Source organism: Drosophila nasuta, unplaced genomic scaffold (genome assembly GCF_023558535.2).
Source record: "Drosophila nasuta strain 15112-1781.00 unplaced genomic scaffold, ASM2355853v1 ctg28_pilon, whole genome shotgun sequence".
NCBI classification, from domain to species: domain Eukaryota; kingdom Metazoa; phylum Arthropoda; class Insecta; order Diptera; family Drosophilidae; genus Drosophila; species Drosophila nasuta.
In genome coordinates this window covers 352,348-367,445 of record NW_026869488.1, presented here as the reverse complement: position 1 = coordinate 367,445, position 15,098 = coordinate 352,348, and the positions used below count along the sequence as shown (strand labels likewise).

The following is a 15,098-nucleotide window of genomic DNA, read 5'->3' as shown; positions in this document are numbered from 1 at the left end:
ATCTCATTGACAGGAGTAACTGCTGTCTAAGATGTGGAGTTCCTGGTCACAAAGTGGCATCGTGCACCAACGCAGCGAATTGCTACATCTGCAGCGCAAACGGAAGCAAACAGCTAAACCACCAGGCTGGTAGCCGCAATTGCCCATTGGCAACAAAGAGCGCAACGAAAGCACACTCATGCAAGTAGTCCAGCTCAACCTAAATCACTGTGCAGCTGCGCATGACCTTCTTCAGCAAGCAGTTCGAGATGATAGCGCTGACGTAGCTATCCTAAGCGAACCGTATAGAGCGGTAGCAGGCTCAGTCTGGGCAGCGGATACTACGGGCAAGGCAGCAATCTGGGTGTGCGGCAAATCACCGTTGCAGTTCGGACATGAGCATGCTGCACGTGGATTTGTGCGAGCAAAAATTGGCGGTACATGGGTCTATAGCGTGTATCTGGCTCCCAGTCTTTCTCTGGAGGAGTACGGGCGCATTCTGGATGAACTCGCAGCAGATGCTATAGGCCGCTCCCCATTAATTGTCGGCGGCGACTTCAATGCATGGGCAATGGAATGGGGCAGTCCCTGCACAAATGCGAGAGGCTCGATTGTGACGGAAACGTTCCAAATGCTGGATCTAATCCTCTTGAACGAGGGCACGCAGCAGACTTTCTGTAGAGCTGGCGTGGGGTCCATAGACGACCTGACTTATGTGTGCAGCGCGCTGTCGCCTTCGGCACGTTGGCGCTTGAGCGACGCCTACACAGCGACCACCGTGCCATTCTGTGCGAAGTTGGCGGGCGGCGCCATAGCAATACAGGTGACCCATCAAGATGGGTTAACTTCAACGCGGATAAAATGGATGTGCTGCGCTTCAACGCTCGCATCCAGTGTATGGAAGCGGCAGAAAGCGCTAAGCAGATGACTACGACAGCATTGCATGCGTTAGCGCAAGCATGCAAAGATACGATGCCCCCCAGAAGATCATCCGCCCACCACCATCTGCCAGTGTACTGGTGGAATGAGGAAATCGCCACTGCCAGGCGGGAATGTAACCGCGATGAAATGCTTCATCGAGCTTTGTGAGACTTTGGAGAGCGACCCATGGGGGAAGGCGTATCAACTGGTCACGAAAAAGATCTCGGCGCACAAAGCGTCTATGCCACCGGATGATGTGATGCACTGCAGGTGACCTATCGCCAAATCAATTTGGCTTTCGCAAGGCCAGATCGACAGTCGACGCAGCGACTAGAGTTGTGGAGATCGCCTCACACGCCATAGCGGGCAGCAGATGGAAGGGAGGAGCCAAGGAGTATTGCTTGATGGTCACGCTGGACATGAAGAATGCCTTTAACTCGGCTCGTTGGGACTGCATTCTCAAGGCTCTGGCAGTGTTCCAAGTGCCGAGATATCTTCTGAATATCGTGCGTAGCTACCTATCCTGCAGGCGGCTATTGTACGAGACAAGCGCTGGTACAGAGGAGTACGTCGTGACGGCAGGTGTCCCACAAGGTTCGGTCTTGGGCCCTCTTCTGTGGAATGTCTGTATGATGGCATCCTGAGACTAACCCTCCCACCGGGCACGCACATGGTTGGCTTCGCAGACGACATCGCTGTCCTTGTCGTGAGGAAGGAGCTGATGCAGGCCGAGAGTGTGTGCAACCAAGCATTCGCGTCCATCCAGCAGTGGCTTGTCTCAGTTGGGCTGGCACTTGCGCCGCACAAAACTGAAGCCGTGCTGATAGCAGCCGAAAACGTGTAGAAGTAGCAAAAATTTCGGTTGGTTGCACAACTATTTCGTCCAAAAGAGCGATTAAGTATCTGGGAGTATGGATCGATACAAGGCTCAGCTTTCGAGAGCACCTGGAAGCGACGAGCAATAAAGCTGCAGGCATGAAACTGGGGTACTCCAGCGATGACGAAAGCTGCGTCCTCAGAGATAGTGCGAAATCCACTAATGATGCGGATGGCACTCTTTCTGAACGTTGCCTCCACCCATACTGGTGCCGCGAACAGTGCGATGGATCGCATGGCACCCGCGATCAGAAATCGTCGCAATTGTTTAGGGCCTCCAATATTCGCCATGAGCCTTGAAAGTGGCGCTATGTCCCGCTCTTGTGTAGCATTGTGTCAACTGTGATGCAGACGGCCGTACCACAGGAGATCGCACTGTCCTATACCCATCATAATTTATTTATATCATGACGAGATACATGATAGCATATTAACACTAGTAATAGTAGAGCAAAGTCGAAATAAAAAAAAAAAAACGCAAACATAACAGAAAAGCCACAGCAGACAAGGAGGGAATGACTACAGTAACTACAACTGCAATTGTTCATAACATGGAGAAAATTTCCCTCCAATCTCTCACTCTTACGGCCAAAAGAAAACAACTAACAAAATGACAGCAGAATGCGCGCAAATTTCTCCCGCACAAAGGGGAAAAGAAAGAGAAAGCTTAGCAAAAACGAGAACAACAGCAACAACCAGAACAACTGTCAACCATCATGACAAGCAAATCCAAACGATTAACAGCCAGCAAAAACTAACAGATACAACAACTAACAGCAACAATGCAACTGCTAAGACATTAACAGAAACTACAAATGTTAATGTTAATGCAAACAACAGGGCTTACGATACTCGCGACACCACTGAGAAGAACCAAATCAAAGCTGACATAATAAATTCTTGGTTAAGCAAGGTCCCACCTTTGCTACCCAACGAGCTGCCATTAACTAAACAAAATGCAGACTCACCTTTGACGCCAATAAAAAGAAAATCCTCTGATATGGATGCCTCTGACCCTGAATTCAATAAATCTTTGTTAGCTTTTCCTACCCCCGTCTTCAAAAGCAACTTTGCTGCTAATTTGCATTTAGAGAAAAGGAAAAGAAAACTGCAATTCACATCCCCTCACAAACAAAATAGCCCACAAAATTTGGATACTCAAGAGCAACAGCAACAGAAACAGAAAACTGACCTACGGCAACAAAATGAAAATGTTGCTAAGCAAGATCGACAGCAACAGCAGCAACTACATGATTCTGACCTACCGCAACGTTGGCAACAAAATACAAATGTTGCTAAGCAAACCAAACCCCAATTAGCTAAAATAGCAGCAAATGATAAAGCGACAAACATTCCACCGCTAATTCTGCCGATGGTGCCGCAGATCATGCCAATACTTGAAAGTCTGACGAAAAACCCATCTGTGGGTAAATTCCGGACCAAAACCATGCCCGGCGGTGGTGCCCGCATACTATGCAAAGACATCAAGTCCTACAATGCTGTACTGCAAATTTTGAAAAAAAATGAAACACAGCTATTCACACACCAACGAAAAAACGAAAAAGGTTTTCGCATCATTATCCGCCAAATCCATCACAGCACACCCAATGACTGGCTGGCAGCCAGGCTCATTGAGGTGGGCTATAAAGCGAGATATATAAGATGCATAAGGCATCGCTTCACGGGCAGGCCACTGCATATATTTGAAATTGAAATCGAACCAAAACCAGACGGTACACTCGAGGATATACTCAAACTGAAGGAGCTGGGCTACCAGACGGTTTCGGTCGAACGCCAATCCAAACCAATTGACCCAGCGCAATGCCATAGATGCCAGGCATTTGGTCATACGAAAAATTACTGCAGACGCTCCTTTGTCTGCATGAAATGTGCAGGTAGCCACCCGTCAACTACCTGTACAAAGCCGAGAAGCGATAATCCAACATGTGCAAATTGCAAAGGCGTGCACATTAGCAGCTAGAAGGGTTGTCCAACGTACAAAGCGGCACGCGCAAAACTACTAACAAACACATTTAAACAAACAAGGCCACAAAAACGCCCATCAAACAAACAGCAACTGACCAGCACACAGCAAACAAACCTGGAAATTTTTAAAACGCAAATCGATACTGCTTACCGACAACAAAATGCCCAGCAAAATATGACGGAGTCCTTTCGTACAGCGCTGTTGTACGAAACGACAGACATTTGTCAACACAAAAGTCTGCAACAGCACAGTATCATATGGATAACGAGCAGCAGCAACAGCGGATGGCAGCAGCGGCTGCGCCAGGTGCACGGGTGCCTGATGAAGTGGATGACGATGTTGTAAAGCAGCGAGCCCACTCAAGCCAGCAGCGGCTAAGGCGTAACCAAGTGCAGCACAGGCAACAGAAACAGCAACAGCACAGGCAGCAGCAGAAACAGCAGCAGCAACGGCAACAACAGCAAAAGCAGCAACAACAGCAGCAAAATCAGCGTCAACAGCTGCAGAAACAGCAACTACAGCAGCAGCAACAACAGCAGCAGGAACAGCAGAAACAGCAACTACAGCAGCAGCAAAATCACCAGCAGATCATGGCAAACAATATGTCAATGTTTAAAAAGCTAAACGATCGAATTGACTCGCTATTTAATGTGTTTAATGCGTTCCTGCACATGCAAGGAAAATAATTAATTAAAAAACAATTTACAAAAAATTAATTAAATTATGGACGTCGAGTGCGCATCAACCAATGAACTAATTTATAATGCCTAATCGCATAGATGATGCTGCAGCTTATCCAAATCTGGACTCTGGCTCAATTTCAGGAGTGCTGCCAGATCCAGATAGCCATGACACCCTCAAGATCGCCTTTTGGAATGCCTGTGGTGTGAAGAATAAAATAAACGAATTAGAAATTTACATCAGACGAAACTCAATAGATATAATGCTATTTACAGAAATACGAGCGCCAATCAACGACAGTGTGTTCGAATTGCCGGGATTTGTAACATACTTTGCCGTCAATCCGAACACACACCGCAAAGGAGGTGCTGCCCTCATGGTACGTACTGGCATCAGTCATTCGGCACTGCAGCCAATAAATGAAGATTCGATCCAATGCGCACCCATTCTATTGAAAGCTGCAAACAAAAAAGAATCAATTATAATAGCAACAGCATATTGCCCACCGGCGTTTAAATGGAGTAAAGAACATTTCACGAAACTCTTTAAACATTCAATTATAATAGCAACAGCATATTGCCCACCGGCGTTTAAATGGAGTAAAGAACATTTCACGAAACTCTTTAAACATTTTGAAAATTTACCTGGCGATACAGCGGCCAGCTTCCTCTTATGCGGTGACTGGAATGCTAAGCATTCATGGTGGGGAAATCCACGTGCGTGCCAGAGGGGTAGGGCATTGTACGAGGCTATCCATGCAAGCCGCAGGTACAATGTCCTGGCCACCGGTGGTGCCACTCACTATCCGCATGATCGCAGGAAGCGTCCGTCGGCCATTGACTTTGCCATCACCAGTGGCATTGATGGCAACGTCATAAACATCTCGTCCAGCACTGAACTGAGCTCTGACCATTTGCCGCTTATGATTGAACTCTGTGATAGTGTAAATGCAAATTTGCGCTGTCACAGAGTAAATTCCAGGCTACTGGCCAGAGGCGCTGATATCAGATGCTTTCAGTTGTCTCTTGAAAACTCCATTCACCTGACAACACAGATTAACGTGGCCACGGACATCGACGATGCTGTAAACATATTACTCACCAATATACAAATAGCTGCAGCTGCCGCGACGTCGCGAGCAAAACAGCAAAACCGCCAGAGACAGCAGCATAACCTAGTATTAGATGTCGAAACTAGAGAACTATTGAACTACAGATGAGAAAGCTAAAGTATTCGTCTCCCAGCTGGAAGACAGATTTACTTCAGCTCTTTCAAACACGGAGGAAGACCGCGCAGCCATCAAAGAGGATTGGTGTAAGCGACACCAGCAATTGCAACAAGGCTATGAACTAAACTTCAAGCCAGTAACATTAACGGAAATAAAGATGGAAATTGATGCACTGCAGCCAGCCAAAGCACCTGGATACAACAAAATCGAGAACAAATTAATAAAATTACTGCCGCAGAAGGCTCTATTATATTTGATACTCATATATAGGTTATTTCCCTAAATGTTGGAAATACGCCGAGATCACTATGTGTCTCAAACCAGGTAAATCTCCAGAAGATGTGGCATCTTACAGACCAATCAGCCTGATATCTGGCCTTGCAAAACTCCTCGAGAAACTCCTGCTCAAGCGCCTGTTTGAGCACAAGGATTTTGCAACTGCTGTGCCCAGCCACCAATTTGGCTTTCGTCGCGAGCACGGCACGGAGCACCAGTTGGCCAGAGTTACTCAGCATATATTAAGGGCCTACGAAGAACGACAATACTGCTCGGCCATCTACATTGACATATCGGAAGCGTTCGATAGAGTATGGCATGAGGGTCTGTTGAGTAAAATTTTTAAAATTCTGCCACTAAATTTATATAAAATCATTGAAAGTTACCTGTCTGATCGCACTTTTGCAGTCAAATGCAATGATGGAGTAACATCCAGAGTCGGCTGCATATCAGCTGGTGTCCCACAGGGCGGCGTCTTGGGCCCAATTTTGAATACAATTTACTCCTCTGACATGCCGCTGCCACTACTCACGCAAAATCGTCGCCATCTTCAGCCGAATGAAAGGTCGATGCTGTTGGCAACATATGCGGATGACATAGTCATCATGTGCTCTGCTGATCATCCGGCCAATGCGATAAGCGAGACCCAACAGTACTTGCACCACTTCGTAAAATGGTCTAAGAAATTGTGCTTCAAGATCAATGCGACAAAGACAGCGCATGTCATATACACGCTGCGTGATCTGAATGAACGAGAAAGGACAAGAATGATTACTATAAACTGACATGAAATTAAAATGAAATCTAAACACACGTACCTGGGAGTCACACTTGACCGCAAATTAACGCTGGCCACACACGTGACAAGATTATGTGTTAAAACTAGAGCAAGAGCCGTTAAATTGGGCTGGCTTCTTGGGGCGTTGCTTGCTGCTTGTTAAGCAACTCATTATACCAATATGGAAGTATGCTCTGTCCATCTGGGGCGCGCTCACCTCAAATTTCCAAATCAATCGCTTGCAGCGGCTGCAAAATAAAATCATTAGAAAATTACTAAACGTTTCTTGGGCCAGCGTTCCACGTGGCCAGCGAACGATTTGCAAATTCTCTGGCTGCACATTCAAACCCAGAAGCGACAAAGCTGGTTAGAGAACCACTTGTCGTGCAACGCCTGCAAAGGCCCAGATATACGAAGCAGCTAGACAAATTCATAAGGCCGTTGAGCGCAGCCCTTAATGCAAGTACAACAAATCCAACACATTTGCAGCAGATGCAAGGCGAGCATCTGCGCACTGAACTACACCAGACAAACGACCAGCAAATTTTGAAAAGACAGTTTCGGCCTTTATTACCAACACTTATCCGCATACAAGAGGAGTATAATGAAGCTAAAGCGAACAAGGAACGAGAACGCGATTTCGCACAGCGGCGGCGACAACCAGACCCACACGACAGCTGCGAGATTTAATGAAATTAAAATCAATCAATTGAGACGAAAATTTACACAAGGACTACTCACCAGAGACAATATTATGGACAGCATACGTGGCCAGCCAGTGCAAATACAAAAACTGGTACTGCCAGACATCACAGTTGAGGAGCAGCGAAATCTGCGCAGCAAGCTGCCAGAACGATTCTGCGAATCGACCATAAATACTCTCCGTAAATGATTTAGAGATGGCCCCCTCGCCAGATGCGATGCGCTGGATATCATCAGAGGGCAGCCACCTGAAATTAAAAATAATTTAGTCCCTGACATCACCATGAACGAGCATATGGCGCATCTTGAATGCACAATGCAAACAATTGATGAGCTACAGACTGAACAGCAACTAATACCAATCATCTGTATTGAAGATTCGCCACCATTGCGGCATGCAAATTCACAGCTGCAATATCCACTTACCCATCACGTGGTGACACGTCCTCTTTTGGTGCCGGCAACTGCAAGCGAGACCCTTGACTATGGCCTGGAGCTGGTGAGCAGACGCTTGGAGCAACTCCTGGACGATGAAGATCCGCCTGTTCAGGCATCGCAACCAGCGCACACAGCCGAGAAAAAGTCCAGATGCAAGCAGAGACGCCAGCGAAATACACAAAGTCCAGCAGCGGCGGCAGCAAACCTCCTAATCTTAGGATGGCCCGCCATTGCCAGCATTGTAAGTATACCTGCTGTCGCCTCATTGCGAGATTCTATTTTTCAGACTCGGCGACGGCTGCGTACTCCAGCAGACAGATGCTCCATCCGCTGCCCAAATAACTGCTCTCTCCCAAGACGATGGCCAAGCAGACTCCTCGACGGCCGGCAACTCACGGCGAGGCCACGAAGCATCCAGGGCGACGACCACTGGGCCACTGCCGGAGACCCATTTCTTGAAGCTGAAGGATCTTGAGGTGGGAGTTATCTGATTTGGGCTCGATTTCAACTTCAAACAAGTTATATGGCTAATTTGTGAACTTGTTTCTAATGGCTTTAATAAATCTGGCTTTGTCGCCGACGGCAGCGAGCTTTACAGCGATCCATTCAGTGGGCGTGGTGTGGTGTAGATGCCTGATGACGACTCGCAGGCCCCTATCTTTCCTCATTTGGTATGAGAAAAGATGTATGCCTGCATCATTTAGCATGTTGAGGATGGTGTTGTTTGTACTTAAACAGCTGCTTATGATGCGGACTCCGTTGGATGCGCACTTGATTACATAGCTGCCTATGCCTGGCGTATTTTGTACTTTTTCCAAGAGAGGAAGAATGGCGTCAACTTTTGGTATGAACAGTGGAGGTATTTCACCAACATTGCGATCAGAATTCCGTTTGTTATAGTATGGGTGGTCAATGGATCTTTGTTGGAACTGTTGTATGTTTTGCTGGCTTTCGGTCAGTGTTTGGCTGTGTCACTTTTAAATGCTGGTGTTGTTATTAACTCAAACAGGCTAATTGGGTCATCGCTGGAGTCAAGATCGACGCGTTTGCGCTTGGATGGTGTCATGAGGTCAGAGGCAGTTAGTGGGTCGGCGTTGCTTCTGCTGTCTAAGAGCCAGTCGTCAATCATAGGGATGACTTTAGTTGGCAGTTTGAGAGCCACTGGTTCCGTCACTTGCATGTTTGCAATGGTATGCATTAAGCTGCGCTTCGGTGTATGTGTTAATAATGGCGCGAGATTTGGCGTCTGTTTTTGTAGTTGTGTCTTGGAAGTGGCTGCCTGATGGTTGTTTTTGTTCTTATCTGGCTTAATGTTGCCAAAGGAGGTGTCGACTGGGGCCGCCATGTTGGTTAGTTTTTGTTGCTGGACTGATTGAGCATTTGCATCAGGTTGTTGTTGGTGTTGAATGTGTATGCCTTTAATGATGGCACTTGTCGTTGAGTAGGCTGGAGGCGCGGAACATCATTTGAATCGAAAAAAGTCCACCATGGCACAACAGGAGCAGGAGCGAGGAACCAGCAAGCTCGTGCACCAACGCAGCGAATTGCTACATCTGCAGCGCAAACGGAAGCAAACAACTAAACCACCAGGCTGGTAGCCGCAATTGCCCATTGGCAACAAAGAGCGCAACGAAAGCACACCCATGCAAGTAGTCCAGCTCAACCTAAATCACTGTGCAGCTGCGCATGTCCTTCTTCAGCAAGCAGTTCGAGATGATAGCGCTGACGTAGCTATCCTAAGCGAACCGTATAGAGCGGTAGCAGGCTCAGTCTGGGCAGCGGATACTACGGGAAAGGCAGCAATCTGGGTGTGCGGCAAATCACCGTTGCAGTTCGGACACGAGCATGCTGCACGTGGATTTGTGCGAGCAAAAATTGGCGGTACATGGGTCTATAGCGTGTATCTGGCTCCCAGATCTCGGCGCACAAAGCGTCTATGCCACCGGATGATGTGATGCACTGCATTGTCCGTGAGCTGTTCCCGACTACAGCTGAACCTGCTGCATATCGGCCAATCTGCCTCATTGACAATGCGGGAAAAATGTTGGAGAAAATCATATGCACCCGGCTGGAGCGCGCTATTGCCGCAGGAGGTGACCTATCGCCAAATCAATTTGGCTTTCGCAAGGCCAGATCGACAGTCGACGCAGTGACTAGAGTTGTGGAGATCGCCTCACACGCCATAGCGGGCAGCAGATGGAAGGGAGGAGCCAAGGAGTATTGCTTGATGGTCACGCTGGACATCAAGAATGCCTTTAACTCGGCTCGTTGGGACTGCATTCTCAAGGCTCTGGCAGTGTTCCAAGTGCCGAGATATCTTCTGAATATCGTGCATAGCTACCTATCCTGCAGGCGGCTATTGTACGAGACAAGCGCTGGTACAGAGGAGTACGTCGTGACGGCAGGTGTCCCACAAGGTTCGGTCTTGGGCCCTCTTCTGTGGAATGTCATGTATGATGGCATCCTGAGACTAACCCTCCCACCGGGCACGCACATGGTTAGCTTCGCAGACGACATCGCTGTCCTTGTCGTGAGGAAGGAGCTGATGCAGGCCGAGAGTGTGTGCAACCAAGCATTCGCGTCCATCCAGCAGTGGCTTGTCTCAGTTGGGCTGGCACTTGCGCCGCACAAAACTGAAGCCGTGCTGATAGCAGCCGAAAACGTGTAGAAGTAGCAAAAATTTCGGTTGGTTGCACAACTATTTCGTCCAAAAGAGCGATTAAGTATCTGGGAGTACGGAATACGGATCGATACAAGGCTCAGCTTTCGAGAGCACCTGGAAGCGACGAGCAATAAAGCTGCAGGCATGAACCGGCTACTTTCAAGGCTCATGGCGAATATTGGAGGCCCTAAACAATTGCGACGATCTCTGATCGCGGGTGCCATGCTATCCATCGCACTGTTCGCGGCACCAGTATGGGTTCGAGCACTGGACACCAGGAGTTACTGCCAAGGGCTGGAGGCAACGTTCAGAAAGAGTGCCATCCGCATCATTAGTGGATTTCGCAGTATCTCTGAGGACGCAGCTTTCGTCATCGCTGGTGTACCCCCGTTTGTGGAAATGGCCAGAGAGCGAGCTGCTACTTATCGGCATCTGCGATCCCGGTACCACAGCAACGCCGAAACACGAACTGTTCGGACTGCAGGACGGCAAGAATGCTTAGAGAGGTGGCAGCGACGTTGCGATAGGTCTCCAAAGGGCCGCTGGACGCATCGGTTTATCCCGAACATCGGGGAATGGACTGGTAGGAAGCACGGTCAAGTCAACTTCCACTTGACTCAGGTGCTAAGCGGCCATGGATGCTTCAGGAGCTACCCGCACCGCTTTGGTCATGAAGCTTCTGGCAACTGCTCTGAGTGTGGAACACTGGAGGATGCTGAGCATACTATGTTCGTCTGCAAGCTATATGGATCACTACGCAACGACTTGGAAAGGGCACTTGGTGTATCGATTGCGGTGGGAAACTTGGTCCCGCTTATGCTGCAATCTGTGGACAACTGGGTTGTGATATGCGAGGTTGTGTCTGTTGATGCGAGCGCATTGCTAAGTGAGAGGCACACCTCCGCTCCGCCGACCGAAAAGCACTCAAAGCTTTTTCACTCACTAGCAATGCGCTCAATGCGTAAGAATGCACTCAAGCTCCAGTGCTCTCAGCTTCTCTCTCCCACAACTCACCACCGCTGAGTCGCGCTCAGCATAGATCGACGAAATGCCATCGGCATTTTTCTGATAATTAGTTCTGAACTCTTTTACACCGGTTGCAAAACACCCCCAACTCTGTGCGCCCAAAAACCCGAAAGTCTTGAAAATATACAAAATATATATATAGTGAAAACCGCGAGTGTTTTTGTTTCGGGAAGAAGGAAAATTCTGGTATTTCAGCGCCCCCACGACAACAGTGTCAACTGTGATGCAGACCCAAAGAAGCATGGAGAGAGCCAGGAGAGAGTCGATGGAATAGGTGGCGCTATGTCTCTTGTGAAGCATTGTTTCACGGCCGTACCACAGGAGATCGCACTGCCCTATACCCATCATAATTTATTTATATCATGACGAGATACATGATAGCATATTAACACTAGTAATAGTAGAGCAAAGTCGAAATAAAAAAAAAAATACGCAAACATAACAGAAAAGCCACAGCAGACAAGGAGGGAATGACTACAGTAACTACAACTGCAATTGTTCATAACATGGAGAAAATTTCCCCTCCAATCTCTCACTCTTACGGCCAAAAGAAAACAACTAACAAAATGACAGCAGAATGCGCGCAAATTTCTCCCGCACAAAGGGGAAAAGAAAGAGAAAGCTTGGCAAAAACGAGAACAACAGCAACAACCAGAACAACTGTCAACCATCATGACAAGCAAATCCAAACGATTAACAGCGAGCAAAAACTAACAGATACAACAACTAACAGCAACAATGCAACTGCTAAGACATTAACAGAAACTACAAATGTTAATGTTAATGCAAACAACAGGGCTTACGATACTCGCAACACCACTGAGAAGAACCAAATCAAAGCTGACATAATAAATTCTTGGTTAAGCAAGGTCCCACCTTTGCTACCCAACGAGCTGCCATTAACTAAACAAAATGCAGACTCACCTTTGACGCCAATAAAAAGAAAATCCTCTGATATGGATGCCTCTGACCCTGAATTCAATAAATCTTTGTTAGCTTTTCCTACCCCCCGTCTTCAAAAGCAACTTTGCTGCTAATTTGCATTTAGAGAAAAGGAAAAGAAAACTGAAATTCACATCCCCTCGCAAACAAAATAGCCCACCAAATTTGGATACTCAAGAGCAACAGCAACAGAAACAGAAAACTGACCTACGGCAACAAAATGAAAATGTTGCTAAGCAAGATCGACAGCAACAGCAGCAACTACATGATTCTGACCTACCGCAACGTTGGCAACAAAATACAAATGTTGCTAAGCAAACCAAACCCCAATTAGCTAAAATAGCAGCAAATGATAAAGCGACAAACATTCCACCGCTAATTCTGCCGATGGTGCCGCAGATCATGCCAATACTTGAAAGTCTGACGAAAAAACCCATCTGTGGGTAAATTCCGGACCAAAACCATGCCCGGCGGTGGTGCCCGCATACTATGCAAAGACATCAAGTCCTACAATGCTGTACTGCAAATTTTAAATGAAAATGAAACACAGCTATTCACACACCAACGAAGAAACGAAAAAGGTTTTCGCATCATTATCCGCCAAATCCATCACAGCACACCCAATGACTGGCTGGCAGCCAGGCTCATAAAGCGAGATATATAAGATGCATAAGGCATCGCTTCACGGGCAGGCCACTGCATATATTTGAAATTGAAATCGAACCAAAACCAGACGGTACACTCGAGGATATACTCAAACTGAAGGAGCTGGGCTACCAGACGGTTTTGGTCGAACGCCAATCCAAACCAATTGACCCAGCGCAATGCCATAGATGCCAGGCATTTGGTCATACGAAAAATTACTGCAGACGCTCCTTTGTCTGCATGAAATGTGCAGGTAGCCACCCGTCAACTACCTGTACAAAGCCGAGAAGCGATAATCCAACATGTGCAAATTGCAAAGGCGTGCACATTAGCAGCTACAAGGGTTGTCCAACGTACAAAGCGGCACGCGCAAAACTACTAACAAACACATTTAAACAAACAAGGCCACAAAAAGACCCATCAAACAAACAGCAACTGACCAGCACACAGCAAACAAACCTGGAAATTTTTAAAACGCAAATCGATACTGCTTGCCGACAACAAAATGCCCAGCAAAATATGACGGAGTCCTTTCGTACAGCGCTGTTGTACGAAACGACAGACATTTGTCAACACAAAAGTCTGCAACAGCACAGTATCATATGGATAACGAGCAGCAGCAACAGCGGATGGCAGCAGCGGCTGCGCCAGGTGCACGGGTGCCTGATGAAGTGGATGACGATGTTGTAAAGCAGCGAGCCCACTCAAGCCAGCAGCGGCTAAGGCGTAACCAAGTGCAGCACAGGCAACAGAAACAGCAACAGCACAGGCAGCAGCAGAAACAGCAGCAGCAACGGCAACAACAGCAAAAGCAGCAACAACAGCAGCAAAATCAGCGTCAACAGCTGCAGAAACAGCAACTACAGCAGCAGCAACAACAGCAGCAGCAACAACAGCAGCAGCAACAACAGCAGCAGCAACAACAGCAGCAGGAACAGCAGAAACAGCAACTACAGCAGCAGCAAAATCACCAGCAGATCATGGCAAAAAATATGTCAATGTTTAAAAAGCTAAACGATCGAATTGACTCGCTATTTAATGTGTTTAATGCGTTCCTGCACATGCAAGGAAAATAATTAATGAAAAACAATTTACAAAAAATTAATTCAAACCATGACTTTATTATGGACGTCGAGTGCGCATCAGCCAATGAACTAATTTATAATGCCTAATCGCATAGATGATGCTGCAGCTTATCCAAATCTGGACTCTGGCTCAATTTCAGGAGTGCTGCCAGATCCAGATAGCCATGACACCCTCAAGATCGCCTTTTGGAATGCCTGTGGTGTGAAGAATAAAATAAACGAATTAGAAATTTACATCAGACGAAACTCAATAGATATAATGCTACTTACAGAAATACGAGCGCCAATCAACGACAGTGTGTTTGAATTGCCGGGATTTGTAACATACTTTGCCGTCAATCCGAACACACACCGCAAAGGAAGTGCTGCCCTCATGGTACGTTCTGGCATCAGTCATTCGGCACTGCAGCCAATAAATGAAGATTCGATCCAATGCGCACCCATTCTATTGAAAGCTGCCCACCGGCGTTTAAATGGAGTAAAGAACATTTCCCGAAACTCTTTAAACATTTTGAAAATTTACCTGGCGATACAGCGGCCAGCTTCCTCTTATGCGGTGACTGGAATGCTAAGCATTCATGGTGGGGAAATCCACGTGCGTGCCAGAGGGGTAGGGCATTGTACGAGGCTATCCATGTAAGCCGCAGGTACAATGTCCTGGCCACCGGTGGTGCCACTCACTATCCGCATGATCGCAGGAAGCGTCCGTCGGCCATTGACTTTGCCATCACCAGTGGCATTGATGGCAACGTCATAAACATCTCGTCCAGCACTGAACTGAGCTCTGACCATTTGCCGCTTATGATTGAACTCTGTGATAGTGTAAATGCAAATTTGCGCTGTCACAGAGTAAATTCCAGGCTACTGGCCAG

The 15,098-nt window shown here is 47.3% G+C and overlaps 1 protein-coding gene and 3 long non-coding RNA genes across 4 annotated transcripts; all 4 read right to left on the bottom strand.

The window, feature by feature from the left end:
* Window positions 1–4,500: 4,500 nt before the first annotated feature.
* Window positions 4,501–5,277, bottom strand: LOC132797872 (uncharacterized). The gene is made up of 3 exons (XR_009633806.1): window positions 5,089–5,277; window positions 4,718–4,902; window positions 4,501–4,642 (listed from the first exon to the last, which is right to left on the bottom strand). It is a non-coding gene; the product is annotated as an uncharacterized LOC132797872 (long non-coding RNA).
* A 673-nt stretch (window positions 5,278–5,950) lies between these two features.
* LOC132797875 (uncharacterized) lies at window positions 5,951–6,913 on the bottom strand. The gene is made up of 3 exons (XR_009633808.1): window positions 6,767–6,913; window positions 6,335–6,691; window positions 5,951–6,274 (listed from the first exon to the last, which is right to left on the bottom strand). It is a non-coding gene; the product is annotated as an uncharacterized LOC132797875 (long non-coding RNA).
* Window positions 6,914–7,459: 546 nt separating this feature from the next.
* On the bottom strand, window positions 7,460–8,666 carry LOC132797869 (uncharacterized). The gene is made up of 2 exons (XM_060809629.1): window positions 7,855–8,666; window positions 7,460–7,676 (listed from the first exon to the last, which is right to left on the bottom strand). Exons 1-2 carry the CDS (start codon window positions 8,130–8,132, stop codon window positions 7,460–7,462), a joined length of 495 nt encoding a protein of 164 aa, XP_060665612.1. The 5' UTR covers window positions 8,133–8,666.
* Window positions 8,667–14,273: 5,607 nt separating this feature from the next.
* LOC132797878 (uncharacterized) lies at window positions 14,274–14,881 on the bottom strand. Its single transcript, XR_009633811.1, has 3 exons — window positions 14,750–14,881; window positions 14,497–14,681; window positions 14,274–14,421 (listed from the first exon to the last, which is right to left on the bottom strand). It is a non-coding gene; the product is annotated as an uncharacterized LOC132797878 (long non-coding RNA).
* Between the last annotated feature and the right edge of the window lie 217 nt (window positions 14,882–15,098).